Genomic DNA, 21578 nt, shown 5'->3' with positions numbered 1-21578 from the left:
AGAGGTGGATTAAGGAGATAGCGTTCGTTAATCATGTGTGTGCGTGCGTGTGTGTGTGCGCGCGCTGAGAAGAGGGCGGAGCTTAAAGATGCACTCAAAAATCGGTTAGGGTTTGGGGTTTTTAAGAGACTTAAGCAACATTATCATTTATTTATTACTTGTGTTTTCATCAGATGCACCAATAAGCATGGATGTACACATTTCATAATTTGTTTGCGTGTTATGATAACAGACTTCAAAATGGAAAAAGGAGCTATTGTGCTTTTGTTGTATGTGAAAGATACTTTAATGTTCTTTATGTTGCACATAAACATTCAGAATGTATTTCTTTTCTGTATTCAGTGTCAGAAAGCTTTGACCTAAATACTGTACATCTAATTTCCACGTTTCCTTCCTTTTCTCAAAGTCAATGGCTATTATTATTCATTGTTTCTACTTTAATATCGATTACTTACATATTCTATTTGCTCGGCTGAGTCTATATTTGATAAACTGTTATACTGAAGATTTCCTCTGAAGATTTTAGCTCTGCTCTCATTTTCTTTTTCTCTTTTACATTTATTCTTAGCTTCTTAATCATGCTGCTGTTGTAACATGGCCCTTGCAGGATCGATAAAATCTATCTTTAGAGCTTCACTATATTGGCACTAGAATATAAATATGTATATATAAGGACAAATAAAGGATTATCATACAACTCTTATCTATGACATGACCTTTGAGTTTAGCTTTTCCTGCCACACGTTTGCCAACAGGTGCGTGAAATCAAGCACAGCCATGAAATCTCCATCAACTACATGTAACGGCGATAAACAGTCTCTTTTCGCGGGACAGTGATTAGCTGGCCCAAATTCAGTTTAGGGTTAGATAGGTTTGGCTAAACCTTAGCTTAGCCTTAGTTGGTCAGTTTAATCAGAGGGTGGGGCAGCTGTCTTTCTCTTATTATTTACTTCCTAGTCATTGTCCCACTGTCTATCATTTGGTGTACATGCTCTAAGCATTTCATTTTATCTGCAAACTCCAAATTTGGATCATGTTTCCATATCATTCTACACTTAAGAACTGCTAATTGCATTGTGCATTTTAACTTAAAGGTGAAGCTCCACAACCCTAACTCTTGGAAATGTGTCTCTCTCTCCCTCTCTCTCCTTGACTGATGTTATTCATCTCTTGCTGTATTATTATGTTTCCCACCTATGGTCCCTACTGCAGAGTTGGCCAGATGAGGGGAGGGAATTTCTCTCTTTAAAGATTTCATCCTTTACCTTATACATTAACGTTCTGGGAGTTCCTTCATTTGATCAAGCATTGGCAGTACAATGGGCCGTACTGACGAGCTCAGCGCTGCCGTAGGATTAAACCTTTGCCACAAGTCAGTTGCTCATGTCAGCTGTAAGTGCTGTTGTAGTGAAGGAGCAACAACAGCTGAGCCATGAAGCTAAATACTCAAACCACTGAGTGCTGGAGTGCAATGTTTGCACAGCAGTGGAAACATATTCTCTGACTCGACTCGGACTATTGAATCACACTTCACTATCTGGCAGTCAGACGGATTAATCTGGGTGGCTAACTCCACAGTCATGGCCATGGTTTTGGAATGGGATTTCAAAAAGCTCAATATGTGCCATGGCCGGGTGTCCACATACATTTGCAACATAGTGGGCAGTAAGAAATCCAATAGGGGGCGCCAAAGTACAGTAACATTACTACTGGCATTACAATTTCTTTCAATAATGAACACGTTGTTTGTTACCAAAATGCCACAGAGAGAATAGTAATCTAAATGAAACACACACGCGCACACGCGCGCACACACACACACACACACACACACACACAGCTAACAAAACAGCTGAATGTAATAACAGTTGATTAATTTTAATTAAGTCAAATCAAACTCTAAATCCTCATTAAAAGATATGGCAAGATTACTCGGTCAACATTAAAGTAAAAAAGTAGATAGATAGATAGATAGATAGATAGATAGATAGATAGATAGATAGATAGATAGAGGGTGTACCAGTAGAGGGTGCACACACGTGTGTGTGTGTCTGTGATGATCTGAGCACTCCATCTGTTACGTGCAGAGACTTGGTAACAAGAAACTAAAAATTAATTCTCACTCTCTCTCCCCACGTGAGGTGACGATGCAGTGACTCATTGCAGCCACATGCCTCTACTACGGAGTACATAACTTTGTGAGAGAGAGAGAGAGTGTGTGTGTGTGTGTGTGTGTGTGTGTGTGTGTGTGTGTGGTATCAATGAATCAGGGAGACACTTTTCTTCCACCTCTTTCGTCTTTCCTCCTCCTCTGTCGTGACGTTAATTTAGGAGGAAACACCACAACAGCATGTGTGTGTGTGTGTGTGCGGGAAAGGGAAATACCTCTGTGGATGGAGGGAGGGATTAGAGAGAGGGAGGTATAATTACAGTAACAGGGAGAGAGAGAAAGAGAGAGAGTTGATTGACCCTGCTCACTGCGTTCATTCAGCTTGGACACTCAGCTCAGACTGCAACAAACCTGAGAAGCAGACGCACAAGAAGAACCAAACCAGGACGCACACGGAGAAGCAGACAGGCAGATGTTTACATGTTTGCTGACATTCTTTGTTGTTCTGAGGATCGACTGAAGGAGAGCTGCAAACTTTACATTTCAGAAGATCTGATTCTTACCGACTCCTATTGGAATTAATGCTTACAGTGTTGTGTTGACTCGTAATTGCTCTTACTGTGTCTTGTTGCCTTTGGCTATAATTGATTCTCACTAACACTTATTCACTCTTAACGATTCATCAACTGGAAGGAGGACATTAACCTGTTGGTGACAGACGGTTCTTACTTTCTGTGGAGATTCTGCATTCAGATCCATCACCAGACAGAAAGACTGAGTCTGTTGTGATTGGGTGAAGATCTGACCCTAGGGAGGAATCTGTTTCTGCATGCAGATGTGTTGTGGTACATCCTGTTATCTATTCTCACATAGATTCTACTTTGACTCTACTACCTCTGTTGGTGTAAGCAGAATGGCCTCTCCACTCACTTTGTTCATTCTTCTGACTGCTGGGCTGTCATTGGTCGTTGAAGCCTCACCAGCTGATAGGACAGACAAAACACCACAGGCCAACGATGTGGCTTCAGCCTCCACCTGTCCCTCATGTGTCTTGGGTCAGATGAAGATGAACTCTTCATCGTCATCACTGGCGGGACAAACTGACATGGTGGAGGCAGTGAAGCACCACATTCTCAACATGCTGCACCTGAGCACTCGGCCCAACCTGACACAGCCGGTTCCTCGCGCCGCACTGCTCAATGCAATCAAGAAGCTGCATGTTGGGCATGTGGCAGAAGATGGCAATGTGGAGATTCAGGGGGGGGGGCTGAGCACCAGTGACCCTGAAACTCTGGAAGCACCATCTGAAATGATCGCCTTCGCAGAGCCAGGTCAGTGTGTTTCCTACAGCCAATCAGCTTTGTTACTTGTTACATCTGTAGTGCCAAAGGGGCATTATTACAGTCATATAAGGGAAGTAACACAAATGTAAACACACTGCAGTATGTTGGAGGGTTCTGTTTGAGTAAGAGTTGAGAGCTGGATGGACATCAGACATATGAGACAGGGATGGGCTGTTCCTCCATGTGCTGGCCAAAGATGCAACATGTGCTGCTCCAGGTTAGGTTATGCTTTCTGTGTTGCAGCAGTAGGAGGTTACCAGCAGCTGTTGTGATGTTTAAGTATCCATGAGGGGTCCTGTGAGATGCAGGAAACAAAAGAAGAAGAAACATAAAACTGGGGCCTGTACTACCAAGGAAGTAGCTCAACAGACCTCAGCCTTGTTTGAGTAAAGCTTGATCAAATCTGGCTCAATCAGTTTACCCTGCTTATCAATATGATTTGGTAACACTGAGAAGGGGGCATGTCTGCAAAAAACAAGCCTAAAGGAACAAAATGGAACGATCATGGCGGCGTACGTAGTCAGACAAGCTTGGGTGTGTATTGTCAGATTTTTTCTATGTAGAGTGTAACTGAGACTTTCATGTCAAATACACTTTGATTAGCTGGATTTGATTTGTCTACAGTGTCATTACTGTGTCTTGTTGATCAATCATCAGCTGTGATCAGTACCTTAGACTAATCATTCTTCTCATCATTATAATTTTAGTTTCAATCCCAGCAGTGTGAAACACACGACAAAGCGAGTAAGAAGTACCGTCTGCTTTCACCCAGAATCTGTATGATGGTAAAGAATCTCCTCGGGGAGATGAAGCTGATTTAGCTTCTCTCTAAATATCCTGGCCACGCCTTCTGGCCCCGCCTCCTGGCCCGGCCTTATATGGGGAGACCCCCTAAAGATACGTCAAGGGGATCCTACAGGTACGGTGACAACGTTTAACAAACCAGCTAATTGGTCAAGAGGCGGAGCTTCATATTTCAGCCCTGTTGAGCTCCAACATCTGCTGCTCCCGACCAGGCTAGCCGTGGAGCATAAGTAACCTTGGCAACAGTGTGAAGTCAGAAGGGGGTCAGCATTTTAACGTCCAAAAATCAGACTTGAGTCTGACTTTAACTGACTGACCCCTTGATCTCACTCTGTAGTCCAGGCCACACCGTCTCCATGGGAACATAAACCATGTACACAGAGCTCTTTGGTCTTGCTCATATTGAGCTTCAAGCTGTTTTCCTGCTACCATTTTGGCACTCAACTTGTTTTCAGAAAGTTTTATGCGTTTTGCCTTCTTGCTGTGAAAGCGTGAACGCTCCCTCTTCAGCTAGCGTGGCTTACATAAATGTCCATATTGTCTTTGTACTATAAATAGTTTTTGCTTTGAGTGGCTCTCTAATTGAAGAAGCTTCAAAGGCTTGGACAGTGGAGGTGGGGGGGGCTAGGGTTACGGGCATACCAAGTGATCTCCGGCCGTGAATAATTACCTCATTCACACAAATGTGGGCCCCAGTAATTAAACGGGGATCTATCCTAGTATAGATGGATTTTCCACTCACAGTGTGACGGTCCAGCACTGGAAAAGCATCTAGACACAGACACAGACAGACACACAAACAGAGACACAGGCAGAATTTGTTCTCTTGGTTGATTTTTGCTACCATGGACGTTTGTGGTAGCTCATTAACATAATGTTTTTTTTTTAAGCTTTATGACTGTGCTTAGTGGTTACTTCGTCCTCACCAGTAATTAAGTACAATGCATGTGTGACATGTTCACAAGCTTACCAGCTCTCTTTGTGTTTTACTGTCATAGGAGACTCCCCAACCATTGTGACCTTTGACATTCCGAAGGAGGGAAGTGGCTCATTAGTGGTGGAGGAAGCAAACATTTGGATCTTCCTAAAGTTGATGAAGGGAAGTCGTGCCAAAGGCAAAGTGATGCTGCAGCTGCTGCTGCGTCGTCGGCTTCAGGACACAAACACGGATCCTGATCCTGATGCCAACAGCCAGCAAGAAGAGGAGTCTGTTTCTGAAAAGATGGTGGATACTCATCGCAGTGGCTGGCACACGTTCCCAGTGTCGCACAGTGTCCAGACTCTGCTGGATTACGGACAGAGCGAGCTCAGTCTGCGGGTCTTCTGCCCACAGTGCATTGAGGCAGGAGTGATTCCGGTGCTGATGCTGACTGGAGAACGCAAGCAATCCCACCGACCTTTCCTCACCATTGCACTCCGAGTTCGTGATGAAATGGCTCGGCGACGAATGAAAAGAGGACTAGAGTGCGACGGGAAGATCCGCCTTTGCTGCAAACATCAGTTCTATGTGGATTTCAAGGACATCGGCTGGAACGATTGGATAATTGCACCGCCCGGATACCATGCTAACTACTGTGAGGGTGACTGCCCCACCCACATGGCCAGCATCACAGGCACCTCCCACTCCTTCCACGCCGCAGTCATCAATCATTATCGCCTGCGGGGGCACAGCCCCTTCGAGAGCATCAAGTCCTGCTGCGTGCCCACCAGGCTACGAGCCATGTCCATGCTTTATTACAACGAGGACCAGAAAATCATCAAGAAAGACGTTCAGAATATGATTGTAGAGGAATGTGGCTGCTCATGAACTCTGACGCCACAACAATGCCAAAAGCCTTTGGAAAATAATAAAAAAAAACTGACCAGTACCACTTTCTAAATAAGGCAAACTCTAAACATTTAAAAAAAAAATCGGACCTGAACCTTCTTAAATTTATTTAATTCTTTGTGAATTTCATCCTCCTGCAGAACTTTGTCACGATCGTTATTGAAAAGAAGGAAACTTTTATGTGAAGAAAAAACCTCAAGACCTCACCTCGCTGTCTGTGTTGCTCTGTCAGTGTGTAGATGTTCTTCTTCTCTTCAGGTCTGTAGTTCTTTAATGGACCCTGATGGATCCATGTGGTTGTTTCTTCTCAAAGGTCTGAGTTACTATAGGCTAGAGATCCATGACAACATACAGAGGGTTCAGGGTCAAAGGCCAGAGTTACTATAGGATAGAGATCTATGACAACATACAGTGTTCAGAGTCAAAGGTCGGATGTCAAAATAGTAGTATGCATGAGATTATGTTGCTGGTGTTTCGCTTTAAGAATTCATGATGATCCAAAGTTTGTTTTTGTCAATGATCTATGAATTATTAAAAGCATTTATTAACTTGAATACAGACACGAGTGACTGAAAAAGCTGAAGTGCGCCTTTTTTAGAAAGTGGTACCAAAGTCAAACGGGCATTTTATGACGAAAACAAGACTTTGATATTTATGCATCGTATTTGTTGTGATGAGTGAAAAACAGGAAGGAATCACTATGCAACAAAGGTCACAATGTCAAACTGTCCATTTATGTGTTTGTTATTTTATTGAATCTTTTTGATGCGTTTTGTGTTTTACGAAGGTAACAATTGTATAAATAAAATCTTGTTAAAATGTATTCAAATGTCATCATCATCTTAACAGTCAAGAACATTGGACTTCAGCTTTCATTGCTTGCACAATAGCCAAAGATACTCAACTGTTTCCACGACAACCATGTATAGATAAAGAGATGTAGTGTTCATATTTTTCAGGCTAATGAACCATGAGTCACTAAACATTACATTATATTAGGATCATTTGGCAGACGCTTTTATCCAAAGCGACTTACATTACATTACCACCCTTCGCAGAGGGGGGAGCAATTGAGGGTTCGGTGCCTTGCTCAGGGGCACCTCGGCAGGGACTCGAACCGGCAACCCTCCGGTGCTTAAGCGGAAGCTCTACCCACTCGACTACTGCCTCCCTAAACAAGTCAACATTTCATCCGACAAGCTATTAAAAAACAATTGTTTCATGAAAATGGCAGATATGAAATAGCTTGTGGTTTTATTGCATAATTTATTTTCTCCATTTTTGGCTTCATAGTTAACTTCATTTCAAAGTTCATCTAGTATTCATCTCCTTATAGAATGTGATTGACTTTTTCAATGACACGTGACTTCATCCATTTGATGTTCCCGTCCATTTTGCAGTAATTGGTTAGTATATTTTAAATAATGTAACTAATGTAAATGTAGTCAAGAATCTGAGTCACAATATAAAATTCAAGTCAAAATAAAAATAAAATAAACATTAATGCAACATCAATGCACAATGAATTTTGGCTCAACACTATTGAAGAAAAAGAGAAAGAAAGTTATATATAAAACAGTTTCATTGAAGTTTTATTATATACTATTATATTATATTTAATTTTAGATTGCCCTAGTTTTTAGTTTTTTGGGTTAAGGGACAAATATTAAGACACTAAGTCATTGGCTCAGCTTCTTCTCAGTCCAGTCTGGAGGGCAGAACGTTCCTGGTCCGAATGGGCTCCTTCTAGTGAGCCTGTTGTGTTATTGAGCAATACACTGAACCCCTTACTGCTCCTGATAAGGAGGTTGTGTCCTTGTCTGGTATGAACCTGCATCAGTGTGTGAATGGCTGAAAGTGGGAGGTTTGGATACCAGTGCTGGTTCAGAAGTCACTTTGAATCTTTTGCTTGATCAATGAGCTCATTGATTTCGATAAACTGGAAGAAAACCTGCACCAGGATGAGAAGCCAGGACATTGTGTCCACACAGTGTTGCTTCTGTGGCCACAACTTATATGCATCCATGCATTGATTTAATCAACACAGGATTGGTCCTCTTCTATGCATCTGCCTGCCAAAAAAGCAAACGTTTGTTTCTGTTTCTTGTTCATCGTGGCCTTTAGCACTTCATTGTGTCCGCAGGTTTGAGTCAGTAGCGTTACAAGTTGATGGCTGCTCAGGTTTCTCTAGTTCTTTTTTGTCAGAGTGTAACTGAGGACAAAGTGCCCTGATGTGAACGGAGGTGAACTGAAGCACATGCCAACCCACAAACAGTCCAAGTTCATTGCAGGTCACACTGCGGTTCTACAGCAGAAAATACTTCATAAGTGCCAATCAATCATGTTGTAAAAGTAAACAAGTAAAGCAGAGTTCAGTTCGACTTCCTGTCTTCAGGACCAAACAAAGAAACCAGACATGTGTTCAGAGTTTATATCAGTAATTATTATTAAGCCCCAAGTTGAACACTGAAACAAAGGTTTGATTTGATGACAGAGCTCTAAAACTGTCCAAATGCTGATATTACTGATAACAGTTTATTATTGGGTTGTTTTAAAATCAGTCATAATGATAATCTCACTTGAATTTGCCTTGTGCATGTGTACTGACTTCCCTCTGTGTCTGTACTTTGCTCTGCAGTCACAGGGGGGCACTGTACCTCCAGAACTACTCAGCCTGAAGCACAACAGCAATAAAGATTAAAGTTCCGAGATGAAACACAACTGAAGATGTGATGAATCTTTAAAAATTCTGTTGTGATCTGACGTTATTTTTTCATTAGTATTTAAATCAAGACATACAATACTTATACCCATGTTCATGTTTGAGTTACTGTGTTGGCCAGTGTTGCTACCAATATACACACCTGACTGCTGTCACCATGTCTATGAGAAACTGAATGCTTGTTTAGTTTCAAGCGTGGTTCATGGTGTCGTAAACCTCCTCCTCTGTTCAAAGATGGACGGCTGTGACGGCGCACTAGGATCCTTGAAGGATTTCTATTGGCTGACCTCAGACTGTCCTTAAAGTTCTCCTCAGCTTTCTTCAGAGAAAATGTAGTTTTCTGAGGTCAAAGGCTTTGTTAAGAGCATTTTAGCAAGCTGGATTATCACAGCAGGAAGTGAAGCATAGACAGAGGAGAAAATGTGACAAAGGTGAGAGTTCATTAGAGGTCATATCAAATCGATCAGTGTGAGTGTGTGTGGGGGGGTATTCAGTAAATAAAATACAGAGCAAGCAGTTAAAGTTCATCAACCTCTGCAGGCGGAAACCATCGGCGGGGGGGCGGGGGGGCAGTGTTTGTCCAACACATTGGCTCCTTCACATTAAATAAATATCACATTCTGTTCTATTTATCTTATTCATATTCATGGTCATCAGAAGCAAAAAACGATACGTCCAATTTGAGCAAAGCACCGTTTGTTAATGGTTACTATGACAACCAGCCTGACAGGGAACTGCTGCCTGACACAGGTGATGGTACCTGTCATTTTCAATTTATATGTCACGTATTCCAGAGGGGGTCAATGAATTAGGGAACTTGACAGGCAGCGCAGGCTTGAGATTGTCTGTCAGCCAAAAAGTAGATTTGATCTTCTAAGGGCCACACAGCCAAGCACATGTTGTTGATGGCTCCATATCCTTGTTTGTGCCTTTGAGAAGCTTCTCTTCATCACCATGTCCCTTCTGGAGGTCAGAGAAGGTCTATCGCCAAATAATTTGGAGAAAGTTGGAGCTGAACTCTCTCCCCCTTTTTAATTTTACTTTCCAACAAATATGTAAACAATGGCATCATTCATGTTATAGCTCTAACCAAGATAGAGCAAAGATGAGGTCTTTAATAACCAAAGCATTACTCTGAGGAGCAAAGGGTTGTAGGTAGATACAGCTGCTCTGTAGTCACGACGGCGAGCAGGTCGTCAGCGATGAAGTGATTGAGTGGTGCAGTGACGGAGTGAGTGTACAGACGGAGGGAGGCGTCCACAGGAACGTGATCTGAGCTGGAGGATCTATTTTCTGTCTGCGTGCAGGATGTAGGACACGTCAGCGCTGTTCGGCCTCCACCGCAAACGGTGACTCCATCACTGCTGCTATTCAGAGATGCAGCGCGCCCACACAGCCGCTCTGTCACTCTGCTCACACATCAGTGCAGAGCTCAGCGTGGACGCTTTGGGCTCAGACTGAGCACAACAAACCTTCCATGGTTTCTGTGGTGATGACAGTGTTAAACCTTTAAGTTTAACTCTCCACAATCCATTTTTTAAAAATATTCTACAATTATTTTTCACTTATTCTTCTAAAACAAATCCATTGAGTAACAAGTTAACATGTCCCAAAGCTCATTCCAGTGAGCTCACATTCACACACTGATGCAGGTTCATACCAGGGTTAGACCGGTGAGGGGTTCAGTGTCTGGCTCAACAACACTTCAACAGCCTCATAAAGAGGAGCCCGGAATCAAACCGGGAACCTTCCAATCCCAAGACGACCACCGGGCCAGAACACCACAGTTTATACAGCAAACATGAAAATAGGATTGAAATGGTTCGCTCCTCTTATCTATCACCTTGTCAGGACAGTTTGATGTTGAACAGAGCAGCTGCGCCTCACTCAGGACAAAGACTGTCATTACAAAAAGAGACAGACGTTTCGTGTATTTTTCCTTATATTTTGCAGTTTTTGTAACCTTTGATCGCGATCTTTGTAAGTCTTTTTATCAACCCTTTAACTTTTTCCAGATTTTGTTTCATCAACATCGCTCCTTCATTACACCCGAAACCGACTCACCGCTGTCCACGTTGTCCTCGTTTGCTATTTACCGAGTTAAAATATTAGACGAAGGTCTACACACACTCACATCAGCACATACACACATTAACACATTAACACACTCACATTAACACATACACACACATAAACCCTTCTGTTTTTGTGTTTGAACGTTCTGTGTTTTATTTAGTCATTACCTCAGGAGCAGTTGGACAGGTCGGCTAACTCCCACGCCGGGTGAATAAAGCGATGTAATCAGCATCAACAATGCAAAGAAATCCAACGTGGTTTCGGCCTCCGTGCATTGATGACGTAATGTCCCAAGTGAAGCGAAGCTTTTTACTTCTTTTACTACTTTACGTGACTTTACGTGCCTCCAAGCCGCCATGAAGGAATTCATATTGTCCGTCCACAGTGGACACGATGATCCAGGCACTCACATGATGACACACACCTGCACTCTGATCACCTGTGTCTGTGTGTGTGTGTGTGTGTGTGTGTGCGTGCGCACGCACTTCCCCCTACTCACCTACTATGCAACAAGGGTTCACACACACTAATGAACACAATTAGCTCCAACATAAAGACAGCCGGGCTGTGTTGTTGGGTTATGTGTGTATGAGACCGGAAGCTCAGCTGATCTTGTTTACATAAACTGGCTCGACCGAAACGAAACCCGCATGATCGATAATCGGTATCGTAACCGCTAATCAACACGATTTGTTAAGGGGGCGTGTCTGCAAACACGAGCCTATAGGAACACGATGGAACGGTCAAGAGGCGGAGCTTCACCCCGAATAAAATCCAACAATTCTGCAACCAATGACCTCAATCGTGCTTCCTCGTACAGACCCCCCGGTCTCCTGTCCTGCTCGTACTCCAAACCAGTAGATGGCCGTATCGCGCTCTTTGCTGTTTGCCAAACGCCATTAAGCTACACAGAAGAAGAGGAGTATTTATTATTGTTTCCGGCTTGGGTCGCTTTGTTGCGTACGTTTGCTACTTCATCCGTTTCAGGCGATTCGTCTGGATTTTGTCGCTTCGATGTACCGTACTCCGCTCAGACCAACCGAACCGAACCCCGGAGTGTCCCGGCCGCCTGGAAGGTTTCCCTCCCCGGCCTCCTCCTGGGCTCGGTCCCCCTCCTCGGGGCTCAGATACGGAGCTTCCCCGCGGGGGTCTCCGGTTTGTTCTCCGGGCTCTCCACGTTTCTCCCCGGGTTTTCACGGACCCTACAGGAGCTCGACTCCGACCGGATTCGGCAGCCCTCGAGGTTTCTTCCCAGATTCTTCGCGGGGTTTCGGAGGCAGAGGTCGCGGCAGAGCGGACTCCTTCAGGCGGCCTCGCTCCTTCGGCCCCGCTGCCCAGCAAAACCTTCAGGTAAACTTCGAGTCTGACCCGAGGAATAGATCGATATTAACCGGGAGACTTTTGTGTGTGGACCGATCACATGAGGTCAAATGAGACGGTCGAGCTTTATTAAGCGCTGTAGTTCTTTGTTGTAATTCCACTGAAGTCACGTGGGTCGTTGGCTTTAATGCCGTGATTCGAGTCACTAAATGGACCCCGACTGGCTCCAGATGTTCTACTTAACTTATCTGGTTAACCTGATCAATCATAGATGAACGGTGTACATTCGAATGTGATCATCCACACCTTATCCTGAATTGTCCCCCGTGTTTATTCCACAACCATCGCTTGGTTATCACACAGAAGTTGTTTCATTGTTCGCTTACAAAGACCGGAGCGGCTCTGTGCTGACTGTTTCTTTGTTTCTTTGTGTGCAGGCTGCAGGTTCAGAGGTGGAGAAATATTTCAGCCCGTCCATGCTGCAGGATCCATGGTTCACTCTGCAGCCGATCACAGCTGCAGTTGCAGCCAGACGATAGACATCAACCGGAAGCGGCAGCAGGAGAACGATTGTTCACGAATTTCGAAATTGGACATTTGTACATTTTATTTGGAAAGGTTGCCGTCGTGTAAGGTTTTGAGAATTTGTAACCATAAATAAAATTTCTGTTAAGTTTATTCCCTTTATACGTGCATGATTGGAGTCTTTGGTTTAGTAAACAGGTTGAAAATATTCAGTTACCCAACCAGGAAATGACATCAGAGCTGCAGACTGATGATAGAAGGGTCATAGTTACTATAAGACAATCAGAGGGTTAAGGGTGAGAGGTCAACATGTCCTCTTTCAGGAGCAGCTGTGTTCTCTGCAGGGTTGGAGCGAAAGATATAAGTGAACACTCAGTGATCAATAAGTCAATCGGACTTAAACGCAGTGAACCAGACTTTACATGTGGGAAACCAAATAATACATTTGCATCTTTACATCAAATTAGTTAGGCAACATGAATCAAAACAAACAAAGACCACACACTGCTGTTCTCCGTGTTAGAATCTCTGCTTCTGTCCCCGAGTGGACAAATCCTCCAACATGTGGGGGCGGAAACACGCCAGAGACCCGATCAGAAGGAACGCGTGAAATGCAACGTCTTGTCTACATACAGCGTGAAGCGCTCAGGAACACAGCCTGAGTTTCAGGCGAGTGTGGGCGGAGCTAAAGTATATAAACAAAACAGCTCTGATCTTTTTATTCTCTTGCGTCTGAACAGAAACTTAATTATTCTGCAAATGCATGATGTTAATGCTAACGAACACGTGTGTTCATTCACTAGATTACGACAGAAATTAACTCTTTCCCATAATCCTCTGCACCTGTCAGTGTGCCTCAGATGGGCGTGGCCCTCCACTCTTTCCCCTCCGTCAGCGCTCGGGGCTGGTGGACGAACACGCTGTATCGGACACCCTGGTTGGCCGCCGCCCTGACAAATCGGCTGTTGGCTGTCATGGTGACGGCACGGAGGGAGTCTCCGGTCCCGAATATCATGAGGGAGCGACGGTTGACTTTAGCGCTCGGCGTGAGGGCCAGCGTTCGCTCCGACGCCTGGTCATCCACGACGTGGAGGCGGGCCAGAAGCTGGCGGGACCGCTCCTTCTCTCCGGGCCCGCCCAGTGTGTCCAGGATCAACTGGAAGTCGCTAACAGCAGAGCGGCAGGTGAACAGCTCCTTCCCTTGCATGAAGTCCTCCAGGCACGGCAGGACTTTGTCACGCCGCTCCTGGGCCGCCTGCTCCGTTAGCACGTGCTCCCTGAAGGTGAAGTGGCAGCGGCCGTGGCTCAGCGATGACACGTATGTGATGAGTGTGGTGATGTCCAGGTTGACTCGGTGACACGCATCCACCTTTACCTGGACAGGGAATGAGAGACTGGCAACCACAGTCCCTCGGTCCACTCTAGTGAGGCCCAGCTGCGATTCCTCTTCTTCTGTGGTGCTGCCATCATGTGGCTCCAGCTCCTGCGCCCCCTCCTCCTCCTCCTCCTCCTGCTGCTGCTGATCCTCCTCCTCCTCCTCCTCGTCACTTCCTTCATCTCTCACCAAGGCATTGACCGCCACAATGTCACCCCGTACAGAGACGCCCATGCTACGAAGCCGGTCCGCCATGGGACTGGAGACGCCGTTGTAGAAGGCAAAGACGACGTGCGGGCTACAGTACTGGACGGGCTGCTGGCGGCTGGCCTGCAGGAAGTCGTCTGCCTGTCGGATGATGCTCTTGTCGCCATACTGGCCCTGCCCTTGCCAGATGTTGTGCAGGGCCTCAGCCTTCCGACCGACTGCTTTGACCCAAGTGTGACCTCCATTGGCGACTACATCCACCACCAGGGTCTGCTTGGTGTCAGCCACATCCTGGTAGCTAAAGACGTGTAGCACGGCAACCACGTCCTCCAGGCTCTCTGCCGACTCCACGATGGCCGTCAAATGAGTGAGGTTAGTGCTGTGCAGGTGCGACTCTTTGACTATGAGCTCACCGACCTCCACCCGTCGCAGGAAGCGCAGTTCTGCACGTAGTTTAGCACACAGCTTCGCACTTCCCTCCACGCTGTTCGGGTGGCGCTTGCTCAGCTGCTCCGCCCTCTGCAGCAGCGCCTGAGCAGAGCCAATTCGTTCATGCAATATGGCCTGCAGGGACATGATTGGATCATCGTACCTGCAGACAGGAAAAGAAGTCTGAAAATGACGCATAACAAATTGTCGCATCAATGACAAATAAATCAAAATACAACTGGAAAGTTTTATTTGTGCTATTATAACAACGTTTTTGTAAAGCAGTGGGCTGCCACGGTGCCGCTGGGCAACGCTGTGTGTGTGTGTTAGACATATTAGATATGTGCATCCACACTTCTCTCTTTTGGTTTGGTCATCAAAAAAAAACACCTTTAAACCACATACTTCTTGTTCTATGAGGTTTACAAATGATTAAAACGGTACATGCTGCCACCTACTGGGTGGGCTGAGACCTGAAGAATTATCATTTAAATAATCAATAAAAATTCTGTACTGTATAATACAGAAATACATATTAAGATCGCAACAATATTACAGATTATTATAAAATGTTTCCCACATGTACTTAAATACTTTAAACACGTGTGAATATGAATGTATACCATATTTTGTATGACGTACAGCATGGTACATATAGTTGAGTATATATAATGTGCTTCAGTATATTAAACACGTTTTAGAACACTTCGTAAACCTCAGTCAGAGCCTTTGACTCAATCTTTGTTACTTAACCAAACAGATGACGTAAGTGGAAGAACCCAAACAGCTACCCTGCTAGCTAACTGCGGTTAGCTTGCCATATAGCTAGAAAGTTAGCCAGCGATACTTCCGGTTAACAGCAAACTTAACTCATTTAGAGCAAATCAAACAGACTCAACCACCCATAAACAACATAAATGCGAAATGCGACTTACGGACAACTACAGGGCTAATGGAGGGCGAATGCTAACAGACGCTTCCTGCTCTTCGTTCCGCTGGCAGGAAACAATACCTATCTTCATTTCCGATCTGATTTTCACAGTAAAAAATTCAGGATTCAGAAGAGGACGTGGTCATTAAAAGATTCTAAAACGTTCCAGCACACCCGTTCCATGGTAAAACTGGGTTAAAAACGAATTCAGAAAGATTCGGGAAATCAGCAATTTCTACCTTAATTAATGTGACTCACTGAGTAATGAAAGATCTCTCTGCCACAAAACCTGGAGCAGTTTGTCAACAGGACCATTGAACCATTGAACATGTTCCTCTCGGATCCACTGATCCACTGATTTTTGGACTGTCAAAACTTCATGGCTGCATTTGATTATTTCAGGTATTACCCTTTTTTTAAAATACTGGTATTCTAATATTACAGAAACCCTAACCCTGGAGTCTAATCATTCTATTTGTGTAGATATACAGTATATTCATCTATGTAAATGGATTTCCTATTGAGTCTTATTCACTTTCTTAATGACTTTAAACTACATGTTGAGTGTCCATTTTTAAACCCCGCCTAAAGACACGCCTCTTTTCCATTTACTGACTCATCATTGGGCAGGAAGCAGTCTCCTACTTGCAGGAGGGTGACGAGCCAACCCAGGTTTAGTTCAGGCTTAGATAGACTGTCTGACTGACTCTGGCTCCTGGTGATTGTGTAGAGTGTAGCAAGAGGACGAGGCACATCAGCTGATTTTTTTTCCATTCTTCCTTAATCCGCTCACCTGACATCCCATGACTCTGCAGCTTCCTCTGCCATCTACTGTGAGTGCAGCAAAGTGAAAGATGCTGCAGGTGTTTAATGTTCATAACTAATAGAATAAAAGTGAGGCAGAAATGTGATCATCATTTAGGTAACTATTTGTCATTATTGAAGAATAAGTGTGTGAAGGAAATGTGTACAGATTGTGCAGTGAATTGTTTTGGGACTGTGGTAAGCAAAAAAACTCAACCTGACAATGAGGAAGCAGCAAATAAATAGGTTTTTATTGATATGTGAACAGAGGTGATTGATGGGAAGCCGTAGGGAGCTAAGGCACCTGAAGCTATAAGCTGGAGGTCAGAGGTCAGAGTTTTGTTTTTAACCAGTTTATTATCAAAAAAACAAACAAAAAAACACTTGTTGACTTTACAGACAAGATTAAAAAACTCATATGTCCATCTGAGCAGAGTGGGTGAAGTCAGGGGTCATGAATTTTCAGCTTTTGGCCTGTTTCTTCTTCTGCACCAGCTCAGCCAACATCTTGTAACGAATCATACAGTCCTCCTGCCAACAAAGGGACAAGACAGAGAAAACTTAAGTGATGTCTTACAAGAGTTGGTGTTGCCTGGGATACTTAATGTGGGATTGTGAGTGTTTCTTGGGCCCCTTCTTCAGGAGATCCAGAGCTCCAGAAACCACTGCTGTTGTTTCCACCACCCAGGTGATTGAACTTTTTGACGTTAAGAGGTGTATTTCTCGTATGATGTTAACCACGTTAACTGGCATGCATTTCTTTTGCTGTTCAGCAAACCAAGTGAACTGAGCACATTACTTGGGTTCTTCAGTTGTTACACTGGCTATGAGTTAGTTGAAGTATTGCTTTTACTATATCACATCATGGTTTAGAGTCAAAATACATTTCAGATTTACTTCAAGAGTACTAACCCAGGAGGACTCAAAGCCAGAGTCACAATAAATGAAGTTGAGCTGAACACCAAAACTGGATCCAGTGGACCCTCACCTTGGTCTTTCCAGGGACCCCCTTGGCAATACGGTCCCACCGCTCTGCTGTTCCTCGGGGAAACTGCTGCAGAGAGACTTCCAGCAGCTTCTGCTGGTTCTGCGTCCAAACACCACCCTCTACCCGCTGAGGCTCAGTGCCTTCATCCTCCAGTGCTGCAACTGGGTCAAAGTCTCTCTGCCGCCGACCTCTGACCCTCACCTCACCTCCATCGGACAGCGCCACCTTCCTGTTCCTTTGCCGAACAGCTACAACTGCTTCATCCTCCTCCCCTTCTTCCTCCTGCAGCTGCTCCTCCATCGCCCCGCCCTCCATGCTGGCCCCAACCTCCCTCTGAGTCATCAGACTATCAGGAACAAGTAAAGACAACTTGGATGGCGCAGAACATCCTTTGAGTTCTGACAGCTTCACCAAACCTGAAAGCAAAGAGATAAGAGAGGACACAGTAAAGTTCACAGTAAAAGACTATAGAGACACAGTAGAGGACAGTGGAGACACAGAAAACAGCAGATGGAGACACAGTAGAGAACAGTATAAATGCACTTGAAGTCAGTGGAGACACAGTAGGAGCTCAGTCTTTACCTGCCGTGCTGCTCACATTGTCTTTTACTTGTTTGACTTTCGTTGTAACCTGGCAACAAGAAAAAAAATGTAATTACAACACAAGACAAACAGGGCCTTGGCTTTGCCTCAGTTCCAAAGCTTTGTGCTAAGCCACGCTAGCAATCGTCAATTAGGTTGGTCCCTGCATGGTTCTGGTTTATGTCAGGCTTACGTCAGAAACTGATCGTCCCAGCTCATGTGCAATCTTTTCCCACCGTCCTGGCATTCCTCCTGGAAATTTAACCATCAACCTGCTGAGCAGGCTCAGCTCGTCATCCGACCAGTCTGCAGCCTACAGAGGAAGATAGGAGGGAGACTAAGGTCCTGAAACTGAACTCCATTTCGAGCTAACCAAGGTCTGAGGTTAATGAAATAGCAATGCACAACCTTTTTCTTTGCAGCAGTGTGATCCTGCAGCCAGTCATCCATCTGGTCTTCGATCTCCTCGATGGATGTACTCTGCTCATAGCTCTGGTGGTTCAACCTCTCTGACAACGACTCGTACACAGGAAATTCTACCTTTGGCTTTTTGACCTTTGTCCTCTTCTCTCCTGGTAAGAAAAACAGGAAGTGGGACAGAGCAACAGTGGTGTTCAGACTCTGGGATTAGACTGTGAAACGACCATAGACTGTGGATCAGGCTCTGGACCCGACCCAGAGTCTGGACTGAGTGGGAACTAAAGTATGCACTAATCTGGACTGGAACTAGACTTTGGTCTGGCACCAGACTGTAGACTAGGGATCAGATTGTAATCCAGGCAGTGAATTGTGGACCTTGGAACTAGATTGTTGACTAGAAAAAGTGGACTGGGTCCAGGCTCTGGATCAAAATCTATGCATTCAGGTACTTGCAGGAAACCTGCGTGTACCTGTGGTGGTAACTTTCTCAAATGCGTTCCTACTTCATGCCAGAAGTGACGTGGACTAAAGGTCAACATGCAATATGGATGTGCAGTGTGAGTCATCATAGAAACAAAGTGAGTTACTGGCAGCAGCTTCCTGTTCGGCCTCAGCCTCGGCCTCAGCCTCCTCCCTTTGCTGCTGCTCCTTCATCTGCTGATGCTGCTCATAGAACAACTTCACTTCCTGCAACACATAAATGACACAATGAAAAAAACTACACAGAAATGAGTGTGCGATAGTAATTCAACAGACAGCAATTTCATATTATTAACTGCTGACCAATAACAAGAGGATTTTATATTTCTATACTTTAGTATGCACCTTGAAATCTAAATATTCACTTGAGTGAAAAGGGTAGGACTAAATATTTTAAATGCTTTAGTTAAACAGTGTGTACCTGGATGGTCTGCGGCAGGTTCTTGATGGACAGGTAGAGCCAGATGCTGAGCTTCAGAGGGAGGATGTCCTGCCACTGAGGTCTGGACACAAACCACACAGTCATTACTACAGTGTTTCAGTGCAGTAACCTCAGAGATGATGTCCAACTTACCTGTCCTTCCTGTCCTGGCCCATACACCTGAACTCGTCAATGGGTCTGGAGCTCAGCTTCTTCTTTTTCTCCTTCTTTTTCTTACTCAGCAGCTCATCCTGGAACGCAGCAAGGAGTCATCATCACTGTCTTCCTCAAACAGACCACAGATCACTGTACTTGGGTCATATTAAGGCCAGCTCAGGGCTCTCTCTGATTGGCTCAATGGGCGTAGGGCTGCCAGTACACTGTGTGTGTATTATAGACTGTGTGTGTATGGCACTCCCTCACCAGCTGTTTCTCCAGATAGATGGACCAGATGATAGCATAGTGTCCCACAGTGAGGATGAGGAAGAGGAGGAAGGCCAGCTCAGTGTTACTCATCTTCCTCACTCGTCTGTAGTAAAAGACCGGCTGCCGCCAATCAGGAAGCCCGTTCACCAGGATGTCATCATACCTAGGTGCACACACACACACGCATACACCCGCGCACACACACACACACACACAGACAGAAAGAGAATACATAAGCTTTGAAAAAAATTACTATTAGCTGGCTGTGCAAGCTGATTGGCTGGGAGCCCAGCAGACAGGTCAGACTCACTTTTGTCGTCTCTCTTCATCTTTCAGGACTTCATAAATGGCTACCAGCTGAAAAACAACAACAAACAATCAAACGCAAAGCAAACAAAGTCTCTCTCTCTCTCTCTCTCTCTCTCTCTCATATAAGCGTATATACAGCAGTACAGCTAATATGTAGGTGTGCTGTGAAATCACATTCAAATCTCTAATAATGTCTACTGATAACTTGATGTTGTCTCAGTCCAATGTGGTAGAGACAGCATCTCCCCCGGATCAACAGCAGCAGCAATATTCTCCAACTAACAAACAAACTTTGTTCTCGTTCCCACCACACACAAGTACGCACATTTCTGTCTCCACCATCATCTAGCTGAGAAGGAGTGGATTGAGTGAAGAACAAACTGTTTGATTGGATCTTCAGCAGCTACAGGGCTCCATCCAGAACATCAGGGTGCTGCGCTTAAGCATTTAGCCAAACCAATGAGGGAAAAAAGAATTCCGAGAAAATGTCTCTTGCATCTTTGTAGACTTGTTAGACAGAGGAAAAGGACGATTCGATTTGCTTGACTCAGAGGTCAGCCTACCTGTCTGAACTGTGTTTCAGCGTTTTCATCTTTGTTCTTATCCGGGTGCAGAGTGAGAGACAGACGACGATAGGCCTTCTTGATGTCTGGGGAAGAGGCATCCTGAGAGAGAAACACACACATGCATTTCTGAAGAGCAGAGGTAAAGATGAACTTACACCTTATGTTGTTCACAATAACAAACTAAACGTTTGAGCAGAAAGGAAACAAAAGCGAAGACAGAGCAGCTGTTGGCTTCACAGCAGCTGTTGGCTTCACAGCAGCTGAGAAATGGACAAATCCATTTTAATACGAAAAACTCTGATTTCATGCGCACACTGAGTTTCGCTGCACTTTTACAGAGATTTGTTACTTAATTTAAAAATGATTTTCAGCGTGTTGTGTTTAATGTGAGCTGTTAGCATCTGAGCACCGTTAGCTCGCAGTGCCACATGTTAGCAGCCTGTTGATTTAAACTTAGCTTAGCTGTCTGCGTGGCACGCGAAGGTTAGCAGCACCACGAAGCAAACCGGGCTGTGTGGTTGTCATGGAGACGAAGATAGTCCGATAGTTCGCAGTAAGCGTTAGCACGAACCTGCTCCACGGACATGAACTCATAAAAGTTTTGCGGGAACTCCTCCACCAGGTCCAGGAGCTCCAGGTCCGCGTCCCAGGCCTCCAGAGACGGAACCCCGCACAGCAGCACTCCAAGGACGACCACAAAGGTCCGACACGGCGCCGGCGCGGCCCGGTTCGGCCTTGCAGACTCGGCGTCCATGGTCGTTGTAAACCAACCCAGCGGACCGGTTACCCGGAAGTTTACAAAGAACATTTCCTGACAAAGACCTATCTTCAAAATAAAGGTCCCCCAAAATGATTTCCAGCACAGTGCGATGGCGACTGACTGCTGGTGGTAACTTTGATTACCTGTAAATC

The 21578-nt window shown here is 44.9% G+C and overlaps 4 protein-coding genes and 1 long non-coding RNA gene across 6 annotated transcripts; 2 read left to right on the top strand and 3 right to left on the bottom strand.

Moving 5' to 3' along the window:
- Positions 1-2939: 2939 nt before the first annotated feature.
- On the top strand, positions 2940-6082 carry inhbab (inhibin subunit beta Ab). Its single transcript, XM_076167733.1, has 2 exons — positions 2940-3441; positions 5256-6082. The coding sequence occupies exons 1-2, from the start codon at positions 2940-2942 to the stop codon at positions 6062-6064; spliced, it is 1311 nt and encodes a 436-aa protein (XP_076023848.1). The 3' UTR covers positions 6065-6082.
- On the bottom strand, positions 3131-6379 carry LOC143013983 (uncharacterized). Its single transcript, XR_012965245.1, has 3 exons — positions 6293-6379; positions 4928-5028; positions 3131-3748 (listed from the first exon to the last, which is right to left on the bottom strand). It is a non-coding gene; the product is annotated as an uncharacterized LOC143013983 (long non-coding RNA).
- Positions 6380-11693: 5314 nt separating this feature from the next.
- Positions 11694-12888, top strand: mplkip (M-phase specific PLK1 interacting protein). Its single transcript, XM_076167736.1, has 2 exons — positions 11694-12233; positions 12641-12888. The coding sequence occupies exons 1-2, from the start codon at positions 11898-11900 to the stop codon at positions 12740-12742; spliced, it is 438 nt and encodes a 145-aa protein (XP_076023851.1). The 5' UTR covers positions 11694-11897; the 3' UTR covers positions 12743-12888.
- Positions 12889-13440: 552 nt separating this feature from the next.
- cunh7orf25 (chromosome unknown C7orf25 homolog) lies at positions 13441-15767 on the bottom strand. Of its 2 annotated transcripts, none has more exons than XM_076167734.1 (2): positions 15675-15767; positions 13441-14902 (listed from the first exon to the last, which is right to left on the bottom strand). In XM_076167734.1, the coding sequence occupies exon 2, from the start codon at positions 14884-14886 to the stop codon at positions 13585-13587; it is 1302 nt and encodes a 433-aa protein (XP_076023849.1). In that variant the 5' UTR covers positions 14887-14902; positions 15675-15767; the 3' UTR covers positions 13441-13584. The 2 variants fall into 2 exon arrangements, with proteins under 2 accessions (XP_076023849.1, XP_076023850.1); XM_076167735.1 differs by having other exon boundaries at positions 13441-14922; positions 15675-15757.
- A 1080-nt stretch (positions 15768-16847) lies between these two features.
- On the bottom strand, positions 16848-21454 carry dnajc1 (DnaJ (Hsp40) homolog, subfamily C, member 1). Its single transcript, XM_076167732.1, has 12 exons — positions 21238-21454; positions 20664-20765; positions 20102-20148; positions 19789-19954; positions 19519-19616; positions 19366-19447; positions 19052-19151; positions 18453-18616; positions 18238-18357; positions 18045-18093; positions 17463-17878; positions 16848-17005 (listed from the first exon to the last, which is right to left on the bottom strand). The coding sequence occupies exons 1-12, from the start codon at positions 21418-21420 to the stop codon at positions 16937-16939; spliced, it is 1596 nt and encodes a 531-aa protein (XP_076023847.1). The 5' UTR covers positions 21421-21454; the 3' UTR covers positions 16848-16936.
- Between the last annotated feature and the right edge of the window lie 124 nt (positions 21455-21578).

This window comes from Genypterus blacodes, unplaced genomic scaffold (assembly GCF_046128005.1).
Source record: "Genypterus blacodes isolate CSIRO-AG114 ecotype Tasmania unplaced genomic scaffold, CSIRO-AGI_Gbla_v1 ptg000170l_1, whole genome shotgun sequence".
NCBI classification, from domain to species: Eukaryota; Metazoa; Chordata; class Actinopteri; order Ophidiiformes; family Ophidiidae; genus Genypterus; species Genypterus blacodes.
The sequence above is the reverse complement of the archived record's forward strand: the minus strand, read 5'-3'. Positions and strand labels throughout refer to the sequence as shown.

Excerpts from the sequence above, each read along its gene's own strand:
- inhbab (XM_076167733.1), top strand. The coding sequence starts at position 2,940 with ATGCAGATGTGTTGTGGTACATCCTGTTATCTATTCTCACATAGATTC. Across the intron at positions 3,442-5,255 it reads GATCGCCTTCGCAGAGCCAG|GAGACTCCCCAACCATTGTG; the intron begins GTCAGTGTGTTT and ends TTACTGTCATAG.
- dnajc1 (XM_076167732.1), bottom strand. The coding sequence starts at position 21,420 with ATGGACGCCGAGTCTGCAAGGCCGAACCGGGCCGCGCCGGCGCCGTGT. Across the intron at positions 19,955-20,101 it reads GATGAAGAGAGACGACAAAA|GTATGATGACATCCTGGTGA; the intron begins GTGAGTCTGACC and ends GTGTGCACCTAG. Across the intron at positions 19,617-19,788 it reads TCTATCTGGAGAAACAGCTG|GATGAGCTGCTGAGTAAGAA; the intron begins GTGAGGGAGTGC and ends GCTGCGTTCCAG.
- cunh7orf25 (XM_076167734.1), bottom strand. The coding sequence starts at position 14,886 with ATGTCCCTGCAGGCCATATTGCATGAACGAATTGGCTCTGCTCAGGCG.
- mplkip (XM_076167736.1), top strand. The coding sequence starts at position 11,898 with ATGTACCGTACTCCGCTCAGACCAACCGAACCGAACCCCGGAGTGTCC. Across the intron at positions 12,234-12,640 it reads CTGCCCAGCAAAACCTTCAG|GCTGCAGGTTCAGAGGTGGA; the intron begins GTAAACTTCGAG and ends CTTTGTGTGCAG.